Here is a 17,553-nt window from a genome sequence, read left to right as displayed (position 1 = left end):
GTAGCTACTTGAAAATACATTTCAGGATTTACCATAGTATTATACCTGAACTGATCTAATCCTTTGTGAGTATGTGCTTCTGTTGGCCTGTGTTGTAAGGACTTACAGTGAAGTACCTAAGAGAAGATTTTTGTATTTGATAAACCTTGAAGACTAGTGGCAGGATTCCTGATAACAGGTCTTTGAAAGCTGGAACGTTTTGAGTTAAGTCTGCTTTGAAATTCTTTGTTTACAGTGGAAAATAACTTTAGGCAAGATTTGGATGGGGGGGAAGAATCTAAGGTTGCCGAAGCCTTTTTTTTTTTTTTTTTTTGAAGGAAGGCTGAGCAATTTCATTTTTCATCTGCTGACCTCAGTGGTGTCCAAGATGCCACCGAATGTTTGGGGCATTTTATGGCAGGTGGCACATGTTTCCACTCCATGTTCTGTTAGCCACACTGTTTAGTCCCTCGTGCCTTAGTAGATCCTTTCTTTGGTATGCTGTAAAAGGTAATTCAGCTAGAGGGAGACGTAGTCTCACTATCCTGTGGAAAAGAACAGGGTTAATTTTCTTGACCCAGCACCACCACTGTCAGTAGTATGCAGATGGATGAATTAAACCAAATTAAGTATTTAAATTCAAGAAACATTTAGTTTTGTTCACAATGTTGAAACAAAAGGTTTTTGATTTCTCTAAGTTAAATTCAGTACATCGTTTTTATCCCCCAAGCTTTGAATGAAAAAGTAGAAGTAATAAAAATTCCTGTAAGATAATAAATCAGTACCTCTGCTTTCCTAAAGTTACAGTTGTTAATGTTAAAAAAAAAAAAGTAATCTGTCTTTCTCTGGACAGTAATAGAACTGAGGAGAGAATGTATCTATTCTCCCATTAAGGAGTAACTCAGAAACAGACACTTTGCAGAAGAATTACTCTAAGAGATTACAATTAAATGCACTGTTGCCAAAATTAGAAAATTAAGTTATTGATGCCTTTCTAAAATCATAGTTGTTTACAAACTCTTGTGATGACTGCTATGTTTCTGAAAAAATATTTGAAAAAGGTGGCAGATATACAAAGAGGGAAAAGCAGAAAATATTTTAAACCAAACCCCACCCACATGGTATGTCCTGTGCATGGTCCACAAGGGCAAATACTTTACCTGTAAAATTACTTTAAGCATTCAGGGGGCTTACCTTCATGAGGAGGAGAATGAATTGTGGGAGAATTTAGTCCTATAGAAATAGTGAAAATTTGGTTGTTGCACAATACAACAATTAAAAAAAAAGTTTTTAAAAAATGCATGTTTTCTAATAATGCATCAATTTTGGGTCTTGTTACTTTAGAGAGAATGAATAAATATTTTCTTAATAAGAAAAAGCACATATTGATTTTAAGTGATCCAGTCTTCTCTGTTAGATATGAAGAAAAGTGAGTCTTGTTTTTAGTAAGAACAGCATTCTGAGGGACAGCAGTATGCTTTGTCCCACTGCCACAACAAAGCAAAACTAGAGTTGGACATTAAAGAGGGTCTGAAGTCCTCTTTGAGCCTTGTGGATCCAACTGTAGTCCCAGCTTTGCTGTCCTTGACACTGTAATGTCAGGGATATCTTTTCCCAAGTGTTCTATGTCCAAGGGTCAGGAAGCACAGCCTGGTTCTCCCTCCATCTGTCCGTCCATCCATCCTGCCTGCCTGCCTGCCGTGTTGCACTTACCCACACACTGTTCTCTCTTCCTCAGTGTTTCAGCTGAGCATGACGTTTCTTCCACAAACCACTGCACACTGGTTGCTACTAATTTCAGTCAGCTGCCTGAGAGGCAGCTGTGCTTCCTGTGTGTGTGACACTGCAAAGAAACAGACAATGTAAGATTTTTTTTTTTGGACACACCTTATTTTGCAAGTAAATATGCCTGCTGGTGGTTTTGTGATAAATACTCATGATGTACAGTGGATACAGAAGGAAATTTGCTTTACTCAGTGTTTAAAATAAGAACCTTTGCATTTGGTTACCAGAACAGTGTCAAAGGAGGGCTTGTTAGAGTAGCCATTTATTAGAAGTAAGTCCTTTGTGGGAATGGCCTGTTCTTGATGAGAGATTTGTTGGAGAAAACCATTTTCAGCTTCAAAATGAAGTATCTGCCAAAGGAGTGGAGAGGGGGAGTGCATGTTTGCACAGACCCTGGAAGAGTTCAGTGAACACTTCCTTGGGCCAGGAGGGACCTTGCTTTGGTCAGAGATACTAAGGTGCCTTTAAATTTAGGCAAACAGTCGCATAGGACTGGTGTAAAACTAGAAGACAGACTGGGAACAATTGTATTTACTGTTGTGGGGGTTTCTGGTCATTTTAGTGACTTTTCCCACCCATATGAACAATTTCTAGTAAGGCAAAAAATACCCCACTTGATGCCCTGAGAGAAAGATGATTTTCCCAAAACTGCCAGACACCTACTTTTTATCAACCACCCTCAGTGAATATTGCAACAATAAAAACGGTAGTAACAATACAGGTACTGGCTTGTAGGTCCAATAATTGTAATCTGCATTACTGCTACACAGCTTCTCTTCTCCCCTGCCGCTTTCTCTTTTCTGTTTTTAAAAGAGCAGTGCTGTGGTGTAGCTTTTCATCCATCTTCAAATTTGGCATGTCAAACCTCTAGTGAAAACGCTGCCTGATTCTGTTGGCTTTCTCTTTTCTAATATTCCTTCTACATTTTTCTTTAAGTTATTTTGCTTTACCTGCAGATTGCTGGTTGGAGCTCCTCGGGAAAAGGCCTTTCCAGCCCAACAAGCCAACAGAACAGGAGGGCTGTACAGCTGTGACATTACGTCTCCAAATACCAATTGCATGCGTGTCAAATTTGATGAGGAGAGTAAGTTCTTCAGTGCTTTTGTTTTGAATTGAAACAGTTGTCTGATTTTTCTTGTTTGATGTCTTTTCCTGAGGCAGTGTATCAGACAGTTTCTTCTAGGGATTTATATGTAACTACTTTTTGCCTCAGAGGAAGTTGTAGCTTAATTGCTAAGGTAGTATGAGATGCTTAAATCTTGGTAGATTCCTCCTCTTTTGTAAATTAATGTAACATGAAGTAATAGGCCAGAAGTTTAATAAAATGGATGCTCTTAGTGATAAAGTGTACAGACACTGCCACCTGCAGACTATCTGGTGTTCTGTATGAAGAGTCTCTCCTGACATGGGCTTCAGAAAAAATAAAATATAGTGAACTGTTAATATTTGAAGCTGTTTTATGATACTCTGCAGCTGACCCGAAGATGGAGAGCAAAGAAGACCAATGGATGGGTGTAACTGTCCAAAGTCAGGGGCCAGGAGGAAATGTGGTGGTAAGTGGTAAAGGACTAACTTACAAAAACATCTGGGGTCTACACTACATGTTCTGAATGGTCTGTGTTTCTGTGCAGCTTGCTGAAGGTAACTTGCCTGAGTTTACTCCTTTGATTTCCTGTACGTAAAGACTTAAATGTCTCCTTAGCAAAATAAGGCATTTGAGGTCGTAAGAGCTTTACATTATTTTTCTATGAGTTAGCCTCTCTTTATAACCTTTGTAACAATCTAGGATGGACAGTTTATTTTCAAGGGGAACACTTTTTTTTTGTCATATGCACATTGTTTCTTTTAAATACCACTGGCTGCAGAAATAGGGAAGAATAGTGGATAAGGCTGTAAAAGTAGCAGGCTGTCACCAGCCTGTTTTCCAAGATGATCAGCCTCACTTTACTTTTATCAGGGACTTCCACTGAGTAGCTCCTGTGAGTTGATGTGGTCATTGCACTGCAGTAAGACTACTTGCTAGTCTTCATTTTATACAATATGTAGATACTCTTTATTTTATATTAAACAGAGAGAAAAAGTATTCTTGAGTTACAACAGAAAGAGGTTAAAAAGTAACATTCTCAGTTAAATAAACCTCTTGTGGTGCTGCAGGATACCAGATACATCATAAAGTAGGTGTGCAGTGGAGCTTCCCCATCTAATTGGAGGGTTATGTCAGTGCTTCCAAAACTGGTGGCAGGTGACTTCAGGACGTGAATCTGGTTATTTAAGCATATAGAGGTTGTAATAACTAGCTTTGGTCTGTCTCAGAACCCAAAGTGGAGAGGAGCACATGGCAACAGTCCTGTTCACGGAATAATTAGTCATCAGCTAATGCTGTCTTGTCTTTTCTTTGTAAGTGGTAAGTGGAAAATGCACTTATTAGATGAGGTGTGAGCACCCTGGAGGTCACTGCAGCAGGACAGTACTGCAGTGCTCTCAGTGTGGAGCAGCTGGGTGTTTGCCTAATATTTCGGCCTTGATAGGAACCATAGAAAACGTTTGTCAGCTGAGAAACCTGACTTGTGCTCTTCACGCAACCTGCTACATCTGATTCTTTGAGAAACACTGCTGGCAAAGGGGTTTGGTGGTTACACTGCTTAACCCTGTGGCTATTCATCCTTTGTGTTAAATATTTGATTAGAATTCTTTTCCCAGGGGATAGTCTAAAAGGATAAGGAACAGGATGTGTTTAGGGCTTCAGCTCTGCCCCAATGACAGTTAAGTGGAACATCCAACAGAGGAAGTAGGAGCAACTTCCCTCCCCTTCACTGGAAAAGCTTTCAGCTTTTGCTTAGTGACACTTTTCTGTAAGGGGCAAGTTCTGAATAGTCTTGGGTAGATGGCCGTTGAACCAGCTTCTTGTGTCCTGCACAAGTCTGAAAGTCCTTCAACTCTGACAGCTGTTGGGAAACAGCCACTTCTTTATTTGAGAGAGAGGGTGGTTTTCTCCTCACTTCTTGAAAGAGAGGGATTAGGTATCAGGAAGGGCTTCAGAGATTTAACCCTGTGGCCTTCTTTGACCACGAAGTGGAGTGCTTTGACTTGTGTCTGTAGATACCCAACCTTTCCCACAGGTTGACTGTAGGAAACACTGGACTCTGCACTGCAGGTGTGTCTACAGCATGACTTTACAGCACTGGTAGCATGAGGGACTGCTAGAGGAGCCCTGCCTTCTTTGGTGACCTGTGTATGACACACAGAAACATCACACATTGTTTCTTCTGTCTTGCAGACATGCGCACATCGCTATGAGAAAAGGCAGTATGTAAACACAGTGCAGGAAACCCGGGATATCATTGGAAGGTGCTATGTGCTGAGCCAGGATCTCACTATTAAGGATGATATGGATAATGGAGTATGGAGCTTTTGTGATGGTCGTTTAAGAGGCCATGAGAAGTTTGGTTCCTGTCAGCAAGGTGTTGCTGCTACTTTTACTAGAGACTATCATTATATTGTGTTTGGTGCCCCAGGCACTTACAACTGGAAAGGTATGACTTGGCTTCCTTCCTGCCTACCCTTCCCATTTCTTCTGAGATTGCTCTCAAAGGTTGCATCCAAAGGTTTAATAATTTTTTTTTTAAGGGGAGAGGAGATAATAGGGATGTAATGATTTTACCCTATTTTTACAAAATGCTGTGTTTCTGTATCAACGTTTACTGAAGTTTCTTTAAATGTCCTTTGAGTGTGTTTATAAATAGAAATGGAACTTTGCACATATGTACAGCAAATTTTCCCCTTATTAGTCTTAATCTTATGGTGGGATTGAGGGCTTACTTGGGCACTTCCATACAGGAACAAACTACTAAATTTATATAAGTTACTTGACCAGTCTTTTTTCTGCATTTGAGCAAATGTTAGATAGCTGCTGAACTCTATGCTTATTCTGCAGTATTCTCCCCTTTATTCTTTGTGAAGTCTGTGGAAAGCAGTACTTCATGAAATAAATATTGAAGGGTTGCAGGAAGATAACAGCAATACTACATATATTCATATCTAAATCCATGCATGTCCATGTAAAATTTCATGGATAATCTGTCTAAGAGCAAAGTACTCTGCGTCATGTAGGAGATATTCCAAAACTTAAGGGGAAAAAGCCCTAGATACTCTTTGTTAGTTTATATTCAGAAGCATCTAAATGACCAGCTCAGGCTCTTGAAGTGATTTTTCCCATCACACTTCATTAGACCAACAGCTGTAAATACTTTCCTCTTGAGAACATCTGATCCTCCAACCACTGTGTTTTTCCACCTTGTACACCTGTGCCTGGTGTATGAACCGTGCTAAATCAGTGCGTTAAGCTCTGGCACAAGGTGTACTTTAGTGAAAACTTAATCTTCCACGTATCTGTCAACAAAATCTGACTGACCTGAAACAGCATACTGAGTGCAGACACCATTTGACTTTAATTGCAGAGAAGTGCTAGGACAGTCCTAAGAGTGCTCTTCTGTATAATGGAAAAACATGTTTGTGCTTGCCAAAACCTTAATTATCCCAGCTGATAAAAGGGAAGCACACCTTTTATTGAACAATAGCTTTTTTCTTCTTAAATAACGTTTCTAAATATATTACTGGTGTTTGTCATAACGGACTGTAATTTTTAAATTTTTTTTTTAAACTCCTGTGTGCTTACCTCCATTTTAAGAGAGGGTTTATAAGGCTAAGAAATATGGGATGAGGGTGGTTTCTGACCAAACTGGTTCAATGTTTTTATTTATAATTTCCTTAGTATCCCATGTTTTCCAGATCATTGTATGGCTTCTCTGTAGAGCAGCATGAGCTTCTGGCACACAGAACAGAGAGAGAACACTAACCCAGTGCACTATTCTGTGTTTGTCCCATAACAGCACTCACTATCTCATCCATCATAATTAATATAAGTTGGGAACATTTATTTGTTATTTTTCTCGCTTACTATTCATTTGCTTTTATTTTATCATTTCATTTTTTCAGGGGTGGTTCGTGCAGAGCAAAAGAATCAGACATTTTATGATCTGGGTATCTTTGATGATGGGCCTTACGAAGTTGGTGATGAGAGCCACCAGGATAAGAATCTAGTTCCTGTTCCAGCTAACAGTTACTTAGGTAGGATTAAGTACATGTGGTAAATCTCTTCAGGCCTTTTAAACATTTGTGATCCCAGCCTGGTGTGATGATCTGAAATGGGAGCAGATGTTTCATTGTGGACCCTGTAACATCTTAACTGTTCTGGATAATTCACAGCCTCCCTCCATGTTTATGGGCCAGTTTTAAGTGTAAGATGATGCTGCTGAGGTACCTAGAAGAGCTGTTGTTGTAATGTGAGATTCAAGAGCTGTGCCGAGGGCCTACAGAATCTCAGGGAGTGATTATAATCACAGCGGTGGGTCATTACGGTGTATGGGTCTGTAGTCCTTAGTTACACAGTCTCTGCTATGTGGTATCAGAAGGTTTATCAAAATTTGAGTTTCTGGATGTAGCTGTTAAGACTGCAGATTTTCTCTCCTGGTAGATGAGTGCAACTCTTCTATTCTTCAAGTTTTTAAAATTCCGGTGGCTTTTAACAGACCTTTAAAGTACCATAATATAAGTGCTGTTTATATTTTACTTGTGTGTGTGGTGCAGGAGGTGAATCTCTTGGTCCTTGTGCAGTCAGGAAAGCAGGAATACATCCTTAGACCAGTGACCTTTCTGTACACCAGTGAGATACACTGAAAAGGCTGTGCTGCATTTTTGGAAAGGCATTAAGTGTAAAGAATCTTTCTGTTCCAGTGCAGATTTTTGTGGTGTGTTGATCCACTGCTTTTGGCATATGCAACAAATACAGTTTTGGTAACCTGAGACTGGAATTTCTTTGTGAGTGATGGAAAGCTGAACAGATGGGAAGGGTATTGCTAATGTAAAAAGAAAGAAATCAAGTCAAGAAGAGAGCAAACTTAGAGCTACTTATATGTTAAGAGAAAGAGAGCATAAACTTCTGTTAAATATCAGCAGTAATTACTGGGTGTAAAGGTAACTAAAAAAGTCATCCTAAGAGCTTATGTTAGACAAGCTGATAGCATCTTCTGGTGGAATAAGGATTGCTAATGTGAGGAGTGCTATGGAGGCTGGTGCCTTTTGCTGTGAACAGTCATATCAATTTCTGCAGTTTCATAACCAATGCATTTATCTCCCAAACATAAATGCTGTCTTGATTTGTAATAGTCAGAACCACTTCCAGGCAAGCCAGCTCATCCCAGGCATTACTGTTCTGTCTGTTTAGACAGGAAGCAAATGTGGTTATAGGTGCTTTGCTTAACTACTATTTTTTTTCTCTTCAATCTTTCACTCATGTTTATAGGTCTTCTATTTTTGACAGCTGTATCTGATACTCATCCAGATCAGTTTGTGTACAAAACATTGCCTCCCAGCATACAGGTGGACAAGTCAGTGGATGTAATGATGAATAGCTACTTAGGTTTGTGACCACTTGAGGTGGCAGCATCTGGTCAGACATAATCTCCAGACCTTGTCATGATCCTCTCCCCTCTATCCCCTCTCATATCAAATACATTGTAAGTAAAGCATGAAAAAAACCAGGGATTCAGATAAAGGGGAGATGGCAAAGTAATAAGGCTTCAGAGAAATGCTGATTTGTCATGCATTTCTCCAAACCCTCTCGTCCCTCCCCCAGTTGAGACTCCCTCAGTTTTTTCTGGACCTGTCCCATTGTGAATTGCTGTAATTGAGAATTTCCATAGTAGTGGTGAAGTGTTTCAGAGGAAAGACTCCCATCTGCTGGCTACTATCTTCTTTCCTTGCAAAGTGGGCAGTTTTCTACTTTGGCCTTTATTAGCTATATTGGTATATGCAGTATAGTCTTTTAAATTGTTTTTTCATATTTTAAAATGTATCAATTCTTATAAAGAATATGTAAGACCAAATTAATTTGAACATGTCATGTTTAGGGCTGCATTAACTTAGAATTGCCCATTTCACCATTACTGTGTAAGCTGATTCTCAAATACTGCTTACATCATTCATATGAGAATGCTTGTGCGGTACAATTTGCATGTCTGTAATAGAATGATACTGACTTTCTTTGGAGGTTTCGTGATAATTTTGCCAGAGGTCAAGTGGTGAAGTACTCAAGCTATATTCAAGTGGTAAAGCTGTAGTTGTTTCTAAGCTGTATGTTTAAAAATGATCTTGTATTTGGTGTCCATGAAAAGCAGGTCCAAGTGAGGGATGAAATACTATGTTTTGTGGGGGAGACAGTTAAATGTAATGTACAGAGGAGTGTCGACTTGTACATATGCATCCACCAGTGCAAACAGAAATGGAGACTTCCCAGCCATAGGACACTGTGTTTTAGACAAAACTTGTATTCCATATACCACTTTAATATAGCAGGAGAAATCTTCATTTTTCATATTAAGACGCAAGCTGTTACTTAGTTTATTTATATTTTATTTCTTTCTCTGTTACAGGTTTCTCTTTGGACTCTGGTACAGGAATTGTCTCCCAAGATGAGATGACTTTTGTTTCTGGTGCCCCAAGAGCGAATCACAGTGGAGCAGTTGTTTTACTGAAAAAGAAAAATCAGAGAGCACTTTCCCTGGAGCACATGTTTGAAGGAGAAGGGCTGGCCTCTTCTTTTGGCTATGATGTTGCTGTTGTGGACCTCAACAGTGATGGGTATGGCTGTGGTTAACTCCTGCTGCCTGCCTGTATTTTGAAGGATAGAAATCTTGTTTATTTTCGCTTTGGTTTTTCACATTAGAAATATAAGGAATGCCAAATCCTACCTTCCATGTTTTCCTGGAGGAAATGGTGAGCGTCTTGAGAATCAATCAGGACAGAGTCTACCTTTCTTATAAAGAGTTTTATTTAAACAATTAGTGTAAACAGAGAAAGAGGAAACTGGTCTCAGAGAGGGCCCTAGAAGGTCCTTGTGTGCCACCAAGGGAATATAAACCAACTTGTAGTGTCAGTGGGGCTGTTGTTGCCCAACCAGTTTAATGCACATTTTCGTCTTTGTTCAGCAGCTGTTTGCACAGCTCATCTTGAACTCACAGTCTGATCAGTTATTTTTCACAGTTATTCTACAGAAGCACTGCTTTTTTTTTCTTTTAATTCTAAGCTGGCAGGACATCGTTGTTGGGGCCCCGCAGTACTTCGACAGAAGTGGGGATATCGGGGGTGCTGTGTACATCTACATGAACCGCCAAGGCAAATGGGCAGGGGTGAAGCCTCTTCGCTTAAATGGAACCGCTGGCTCCATGTTTGGGCTTGCAGTTGAAAATGTTGGGGACATTAACCAGGACGGATATCCAGGCAAGTGGAAAACGATGACAATAAAAATGTGTGAGATTGTTTGGCAAGGCCAGACTTGGAACATCTTATCCTTTGATTGCATGCTGCAGAAAGAGCAGGAATGATTTTAGATGTTGCAACTTATTTTCAACAGATATTGCAGTAGGGGCTCCATATGATGGTTTTGGCAAAGTATACATTTATCATGGATCCGAGAATGGAATAAACACAAAACCAGCACAGGTAATGAAATAACCTTTACTATATAATTAGTCTTGAACAAAATTAAAGGAATGACAGGGCTATCCCTCTTCCTTTCCATTGCTATTATTGGGGTAGTGGGTATGCAGAAAAGTCACAGGGCCCTTCAAAGATTACACTGCTGACTGGAAAGATTAGGAATTCTTGATATTAATATATATTTTTATTTCTGGGGCCATTCATTGGCACCAATAATATGTGCAGAAGGAAAAAGGTGTGTAGATAAATAAATTCTGTTTTCTAAAAAAAAAAAATCTGGTGATTTGAAAACAATTAGTTTCTTTGTTTTCTCTTTCACTACTACTGTTTCACTTTCTTCTTAAATAATATTTATGGTTTGTTTTTTTTTTTTTTTTTTTTGAGGACCAATGTGTCCAGTTTGCAAGGTGGGAATGGAACTTGATTATACTCCCTAGAATACTGCTTGAATACTTTATAGAATACTTTTTCTGTTTCCAGTGTCTACAGTCCATAAATATTGTAAATAAAGATGAACTAAGCTCTCTGCAGATCAGTGATTTCTGGTACATACTGCTATTGCAAAGTAACTTCTTAGAAGGAAAGCAAATCATCTTGGCACTTCAGTATCCTTTAGCTGAACTGAATGCAGAGATCCTATTTCAGAGCTCCTACTTCACTGTATTTCTTCCCTCTTTTGTCTCTGGCCATAAGACAGTTATGTCCACTTGTTACTTATTTCACCTTTGTCACTTTTAAATGTCTGAATTCCCTCAATCTGTTTACCTTTTAGATTCTTGATGGTGAAAAAACAAACACCAATTTCTTTGGTTACTCTGTTGCTGGAAACATGGACCTGGATGAAAATTCCTACCCTGATGTTGCTGTTGGTTCCCTGTCAGATTCTGTAAATGTGTACAGGTATTATACACAGAACCTTAACTAATTACACCAGGGCTTTGGTTTTAGTTTCTTAAAAATAAGTTGCTTAGAAGTAACAAAAAGCTGTTTGGCCTTGAGTGTACTTTTTCTACCAGAAATTGGAAATTTTGAGGGAAAGTGGGGGGAAGGGTAGTGATTCCATAAATTGGTTTGTTACTTTATCTCCCTCCTCCCCTTGAGAACCTGCTTTACAGTCGATACAGGGTAAGAGGGTGAATGTGGACAGTTCCTGTAGAGTGCTGATGTGGGCAGTGTAGCTGTACCTTAATTTTGCCCTGTTGTAACTTGGATGTCTGTGTCCTTGAATGGAATTTAAGAGTGATAAGTAATTCTTTAAGGAGAAGTTACCTGATACATTTCCTGCCCTTATATAATCTGATTGTGCTTTACTGAAGATAGAACAAAACAGAACCAACCCCCGCTTTTGTAGCTGAGGGTCCAAACCAGTGAAGCACACACAGCCTTGCTGAGCTTGCACTGGGGTCCATGAAACAGTGAGGAAGCCCTGCAGCTAAGATCCTTTGGGATTTCTGTAGCATATGCCTTCATTAGGGATGAAGTCACAGTCCTTTGCAGACCTCTACTTTTTTTCCCAGTTTAAGGTACAGTTGAGCTGAATCACTAGTAATGGGCAGGAAGAGGAGACTGTCTCAGTATCAGAACTGTGAATGCTTCATCAAGCTCAGGTCTTTGGTGGTTGCTTTCAGGTCCCAAAGGAGGAGAAGCAGAAACTCCAGAACTGGTTATCTCAGTTCTGGGACAAACAACTTTACTTTTCAGGCAGAACAGCCTTTCCTACAGTTTCCTACAATGCTCCCATCTCTAAGGTGTATAGTGTCTGTGTATGTAATTGTAATGTTCTTAAATACACTGGAACAGCACCCAAGAAAAGCAACTCATGTGGCTTGTGGAAAAGAACAGAGTAGGTGGTAGAGGAGTTCGTGAGATTATTTAGCATTCTGCTTACTCAAAAGGAGCCTTAATCTTTTGCTGATAAAGGCAGGACAAAAACTTTTACCAAGGTGAGAACAAAAACCTCTTAAGGTGAACAAACAGTGAAAGGAGTGGCCCAGTTAAATGGAACAGGTGGCTTATCAGCTATTTAAACAACCTTTGGATGCTCTGATGAGAACAGGCTCAGCTCATTCATTTGTTCATGTGAAATGTCTTCTCTCTTCCAAAAAAGGCAGAGAAAGGAAAAGTTGTCAGGCAGAAGTATGGTTACAGCCTACATGCAGAGGAATCAGGAAATGAAAACATTTCCCACAGTTACCCAGGCTCCATATTAAAACTCTTGTGAATGTGAATCTGAATGAACTGTAGTACCTGTAGTTGTTCACAAGGGCTGAATTACTACTGATGGTAGAAAACACCACTGAATTTTCTGTTTTTCCTAAGTGTATAAAATGACAACATCATCATCACATTAGTGTAACCCGCCTCCCCCTCAGGATCTGTAGTTGTTCTCTGTGACTTGCTTTGCTTAGCTTTAAATAGTTCTTGGGTTTCTTTCTAACCAGCATCAAAGCCAAACTCTGTGCTTCTTGGAGTGTCTTTGCTGCCAATCAGTGCAGGTGTGGAGGGAATCTGATACTCACATGAATTATTTCATTAATCTTAACAGAAACAACTTCCTTTTTTACCCTTTTTTTTATTCCCCATTTTTCCCCCAAATGAAGATCTCGGCCTGTGATAAGCATTAAAAGAAACATTACAGTACAGCCTGACAGAATTGATCTAAAGAAAAAGAACCCTGAGGATCCTGGTGAAATAAGGTAAATGAAAAAAAAATTGTAAGAAGCCTTGGTGTATGGAGTTTTCTGCTGTCAAAATTCATTCAGTGATGATGTTAAAGTGAAGGGATGTGAGAGTCATGCAGATTAAGCAAATGTATCTGCATATGATCATTTTGACCTCCTGAATTTCTTCGGGCTACTGTGCTAAAGACAAGGTGTGGAATATGTTCTGGTCAAAATACCTGTTTTTGAAAATGAATGTCACTTTGCCTCTTCAGACTTTTAACACAAGTATCTTGGCTTGAACAGCTTTCTCTTGAGTAGAGACATAAGAGCAAATGCTAGAAAGTTTTTCTAATTGTTTATTAACCATTTTTTCTTACTTTGTAATTCAGTCTAGCAAGCAGCAAATACCACAGTGATAAGACTGATAAGATCAGTCAATGCACTGTTAAAACTTTTCATTCTGTTGGACTATGCCTCATTAAAGTTAATACTAATTTTTTGGCACTTTTTACAGGATGGATGTGAAAGCATGTTTTAAATACACTGCAAACCCCAGAGATTTAAATCCCAGAATAAGTAAGTTCTGAAGAGAAATATTTTTGATATGTATGTCACATGGGTTTTGTTTTTTTCTTTAGAGCTTATCATGGAAAGATATTACTTAAATTATAGTGACTCATCTCAGACAGTGACTGACAAATTTAAAATGTGACTCAGTGCTAAGCTCAGCTGTTGCACAATCTGTATTTAGAGTCATGCTGGTGTGTTAAGCTGTTCTGTGGATGACAGACTGAAGCTCTAGAAGTATTATAATTGCCAGTGAGCAAATGGCTGCTATACAGACCCAAACCATTTTGCCTGTCTAGGATAATGCTGCTTTAGAGAATAATTTTAAAAGCCCCTTTCATATATCCATAGTGAGCATTATTTCCTACTGGAGGCTTACCCTTTGAACCTCTCGTATTCATGAAAATGTTTTTGTGGAAGTCAGTAACTGGAATAAAAAAATCTGCATTAATAGGAGAAGACTGGAAGACTGTGCTACAATTAGATTGTGCCACGAAAATGTAAAGCACTTGTTACAATGCTACTGTTGCTACCTCTTGGAGAACTGTGTAGGATTTTGAGGGGAAATGAGAAGAATTTTAAGCCAGATGCCCCTTTTTCTCCTGTGTTGTCTTGAGTTTCTCAGTTACTTTTAAAATCCAAAGGATGTGCTTGAATGAGGTCCTGGTTCTTCAGCAGGTGAAGTGCTTGGAGCTCTGGGTGCCTTGGCCCACTCAGTGCTGTTCCCATCTGTGCAGCACTGAATTAGCTTGGTGAAGTGATCATTAGAAGATGCACCAAGTTCAGATCTAGAAGAAAATGCCTCATCACACAACTAGACAGCTGTAGTCACACTTCTGCTCTCAGTGTTAGAATTAACAGTGTACCTTGACCTCAGAATCTTGCTGGCTTTCAGGTGCCACTTGGGACCCGACAGGAATCCCCCACAGTGGAGTCGGGGTATTTACAGTGGGTACCCCAGCCATCTGCTGGCTCCACACAGCAATTACAGCTCCCCCAGCCAGCCCCGCATGCTCCTAAGGGAACAGTTTACTTAGGGAATAACAGGATTTGGTTTAAAAATTTTCTTTAGATTCACGCACAGGGTACCTGGCCCTCAACTGTGGCAGGACAAAACTGGCAGGACAAAACAGGAGAAAGTTTTGTGAATGACTGAAAACAGTTTATGAAGCCCAGCACTGGCTGGAACAGTCTTCTAGAATAATACTGTAAGATCATAGCTGGTGAAATTAAAGTACTTTTTAATATGGCAATGATTTTTTTTTTTAATAGTCACCTACTTTATTTTTTCACACAGAGATCAACTACATGTTTGAAGTGGAGAACGAGAGGCGGCAGCTGGGCCTGCCCTCCAGGGTGCGCTTCATTGACCACTCGTCTGATCAGTTCACTGCAAGTACAACCCTGAGGGGACAGAACTCATGGGAGTGTGTGACTACGAAGCTTGTACTGCAGGTAAGGGAGAGTACTTTATTTCTGTTTCATTTAGATCCACTTGAATCAAAAGAATGCTCTTGTTTTTTACAGCCTCATGGAAGGAACCTTTGTATATAACTTTGTATATAATTTAAAAGTCATATGCAATATAAAACTTAAAAAATAGACACCCACCATAGTTCAGTACTTTACTGCACACATGCTTCTTCCTCCTGTTGCCCTTCTTGCAAAGTATGGATAAGTTGTAGCCACTGCAGCACACTCTGCAGGTCAACAGAGCTGAACTAATCTAGAACAACAAAGAGGGACTAACTGCCGAAAATGGAGAGCTGTTTCCCACAGAAATAATTGTTATACAATTTTATAGTGTGACTGTTTAGGATAAGAAATTTAACCCATGGGTTTTGGAGTGGATGAATGGGCAGGGCAAGAAAGCTTGGTATGTGCTATCTTGACTTGGCTTCTGTAGTGGTGCTAAAAGGTGCTCCAGAGGCTAAACAGATTCCCCCTCAGTGGGTCAGCAGGAATGAGTCAGCCTCCAAGGCTGACCACAGCTTTTGACCACAGCAGATGAAAGAGCTTTAATTTATGAATTGAAAGGGACCCTAAGGATCTAATTCCAACTCCATGCCATGGGCTGGGACACCTTTTACTAAACCATGTTACTTAGAGCCCCATGCAGCCTGTTCCAGTGTGTTATTGTACTGTAGTGCTGTGAATTTCACCTGCCTGAATTATCATCTGTGGTTCCAAGCAATTCTTAATGGTGAGAGAAATCATCAGACTGGGAAGCCAGAGAGAAAAAAAAAGACAGTAAGGCTGGGCTCTTTGTGTTCCTACACATGTTTAGAAAATGGTGGATTTCTCTATAGTATCAAAAGCTCATCTCTGTGTTGTTTTTTCTTCTCTGCACTGTACACTAACTATGCAATTCAAAATATTTTAACAGGAAAAAATTAAAGATAAGCTACGTCCCATTCCAATATCAGTCAGTGTTAAAATCGCTGGCCTGGAGTCACCATCCAAGAGAAAAGAGACTGCACTTCCAGATCTTACACCAATTCTAAATTCAAATGAGTCTGAAACAGAGATCACAAAAGTAAGCCTTTGATATCATATATTTGCATAAATCTGCACTTCTACAAATAACTGAATTTTAAAGACTGTAGAAAACTAAATGATGTCCAAAGGAAATAACTGGGGGGGCACTGGACATGTAACAATTGGATTATTATTTTATATTTTGTTCTGAACTTGTTACAACACTTTATGAATTAGGTGCTGTGTTTCTTTTGCAACAAAAGTGAAGATGGTATAGCTCCTAGGTTTCTTCCCTCACCCAACAAGTTTAGGAGTATGTACTCCTAAAAAATGTACTTCTGATTAAAAATGGAAATCCACTGTCTCCTGCTGGGAACACTTGTCCCACATAACAAGATAATGTACACTCTAATTCTTCCACTGTTAGGATGCTGTAACAGCATTTGAGCAATGACTGCAGCAGTGACATAAAAGGGAGGGAATATCTCATTTAAAAGTTCTAATTTCCTCAATGCTTATTGAAGAATCAGACTTAAAGATATATTTCCTCATTAGAAGTGTACCTCTCACTTAGAATTATCCAGCTCTGCTTTTTAGTCACATATAAAGTTCTAAATTACCAGCATCAAGGGCTGTTACCTCACAAAGAAAAACTCAACAGGCAAGAATTAAAAGTCAGGTTAAAATTTGAACTCTGTCCAGAAAAGTGCTTTGTGAGTTCCATGTAGATGCTTTATTCAATGTGCTTCAGAAATCTCATTTTAAGCTACTATTGTGTGTCAGGCAGTAAAATTGCTTTGGTTTTATTTAGGTGGAGTTCTTAAAAGAAGGATGTGGAGAAGACAATGAATGTCACAGCAATCTTAAGCTTCAGTACCGGTTTTGTACAAGAGAGGGAAATGAAGACAGGTTCACCTATTTACCCCTGTAAGTCTTGATTAACGCATTTCTAAAGTTCAGATTATTAACACATGCTTAAAAGAACTTTTAGGAGAGGATTTTGGGAACGAGAGCAGCTTTGTTCTTTCTGGCAAACAGCCCTTGGTAGAAGTATTGATTTGTCAGGGTGAGGAATGGGGGGAGATGGGATGAGCTTGAGAAGAAAAGTGGTACAGAGTTGCATGGATACAAAGTGGCCACAGTAGTGCATGTGTGGGCTAAAAGAAAAAAAAAATTAACACCTGGAGAAATGAGATTCTAAACCAGCCTTGCAGCAGTTTATTGTGTGACACTGTTAATTATTTTGCAGATGAAATTTGACTGTATGACAACTTGATATAGTATAGTCTAACAGCCCAAGAGAAGCAGTTACAGAGAAACAGAGTAATCATTTCATTTTAACACATACTCCTGCTGCATCTCTCCTTCCTAGAAGGACAGTGAAATTAGAAAGGGGGTAAAACAAACAGAAGGAAGTATGTTTATTTACTGCCACCAGTCAGACACCTTTAGCAGTGAGTGCCACACTCAGAAGCCAAACCCATGTATACTTCACAAGAAAAAAGCAGGGAGTAGATTGATTTGG

The 17,553-nt window shown here is 39.4% G+C and overlaps 1 protein-coding gene across 3 annotated transcripts in view; it reads left to right on the top strand.

The window, feature by feature from the left end:
- ITGA6 (integrin subunit alpha 6) overlaps positions 1-17,553 on the top strand; it is a gene marked incomplete at its 3' end in the record, with an annotated part of 126,943 nt that overhangs the window by 101,409 nt on the left and 7,981 nt on the right. For all 3 annotated transcript variants that reach the window (XM_082284921.1, XM_082284920.1, XM_082284922.1), the window contains 13 exons: positions 2,721-2,848; positions 3,238-3,317; positions 5,042-5,297; positions 6,760-6,891; positions 9,255-9,462; positions 9,908-10,101; positions 10,235-10,323; positions 11,093-11,220; positions 12,921-13,016; positions 13,498-13,559; positions 14,848-15,005; positions 15,937-16,086; positions 16,840-16,955. In XM_082284921.1, coding sequence (XP_082141047.1) covers positions 2,721-2,848; positions 3,238-3,317; positions 5,042-5,297; positions 6,760-6,891; positions 9,255-9,462; positions 9,908-10,101; positions 10,235-10,323; positions 11,093-11,220; positions 12,921-13,016; positions 13,498-13,559; positions 14,848-15,005; positions 15,937-16,086; positions 16,840-16,955 — 1,797 coding nt within the window. The remainder of the gene's footprint in view (positions 1-2,720; positions 2,849-3,237; positions 3,318-5,041; positions 5,298-6,759; positions 6,892-9,254; positions 9,463-9,907; positions 10,102-10,234; positions 10,324-11,092; positions 11,221-12,920; positions 13,017-13,497; positions 13,560-14,847; positions 15,006-15,936; positions 16,087-16,839; positions 16,956-17,553) is intronic.

Source organism: Coloeus monedula (assembly GCF_965178545.1).
Source record: "Coloeus monedula genome assembly, chromosome: 7".
Lineage (NCBI taxonomy): Eukaryota > Metazoa > Chordata > Aves > Passeriformes > Corvidae > Coloeus > Coloeus monedula.
This window is presented reverse-complemented; position numbering and strand designations above follow the sequence as displayed.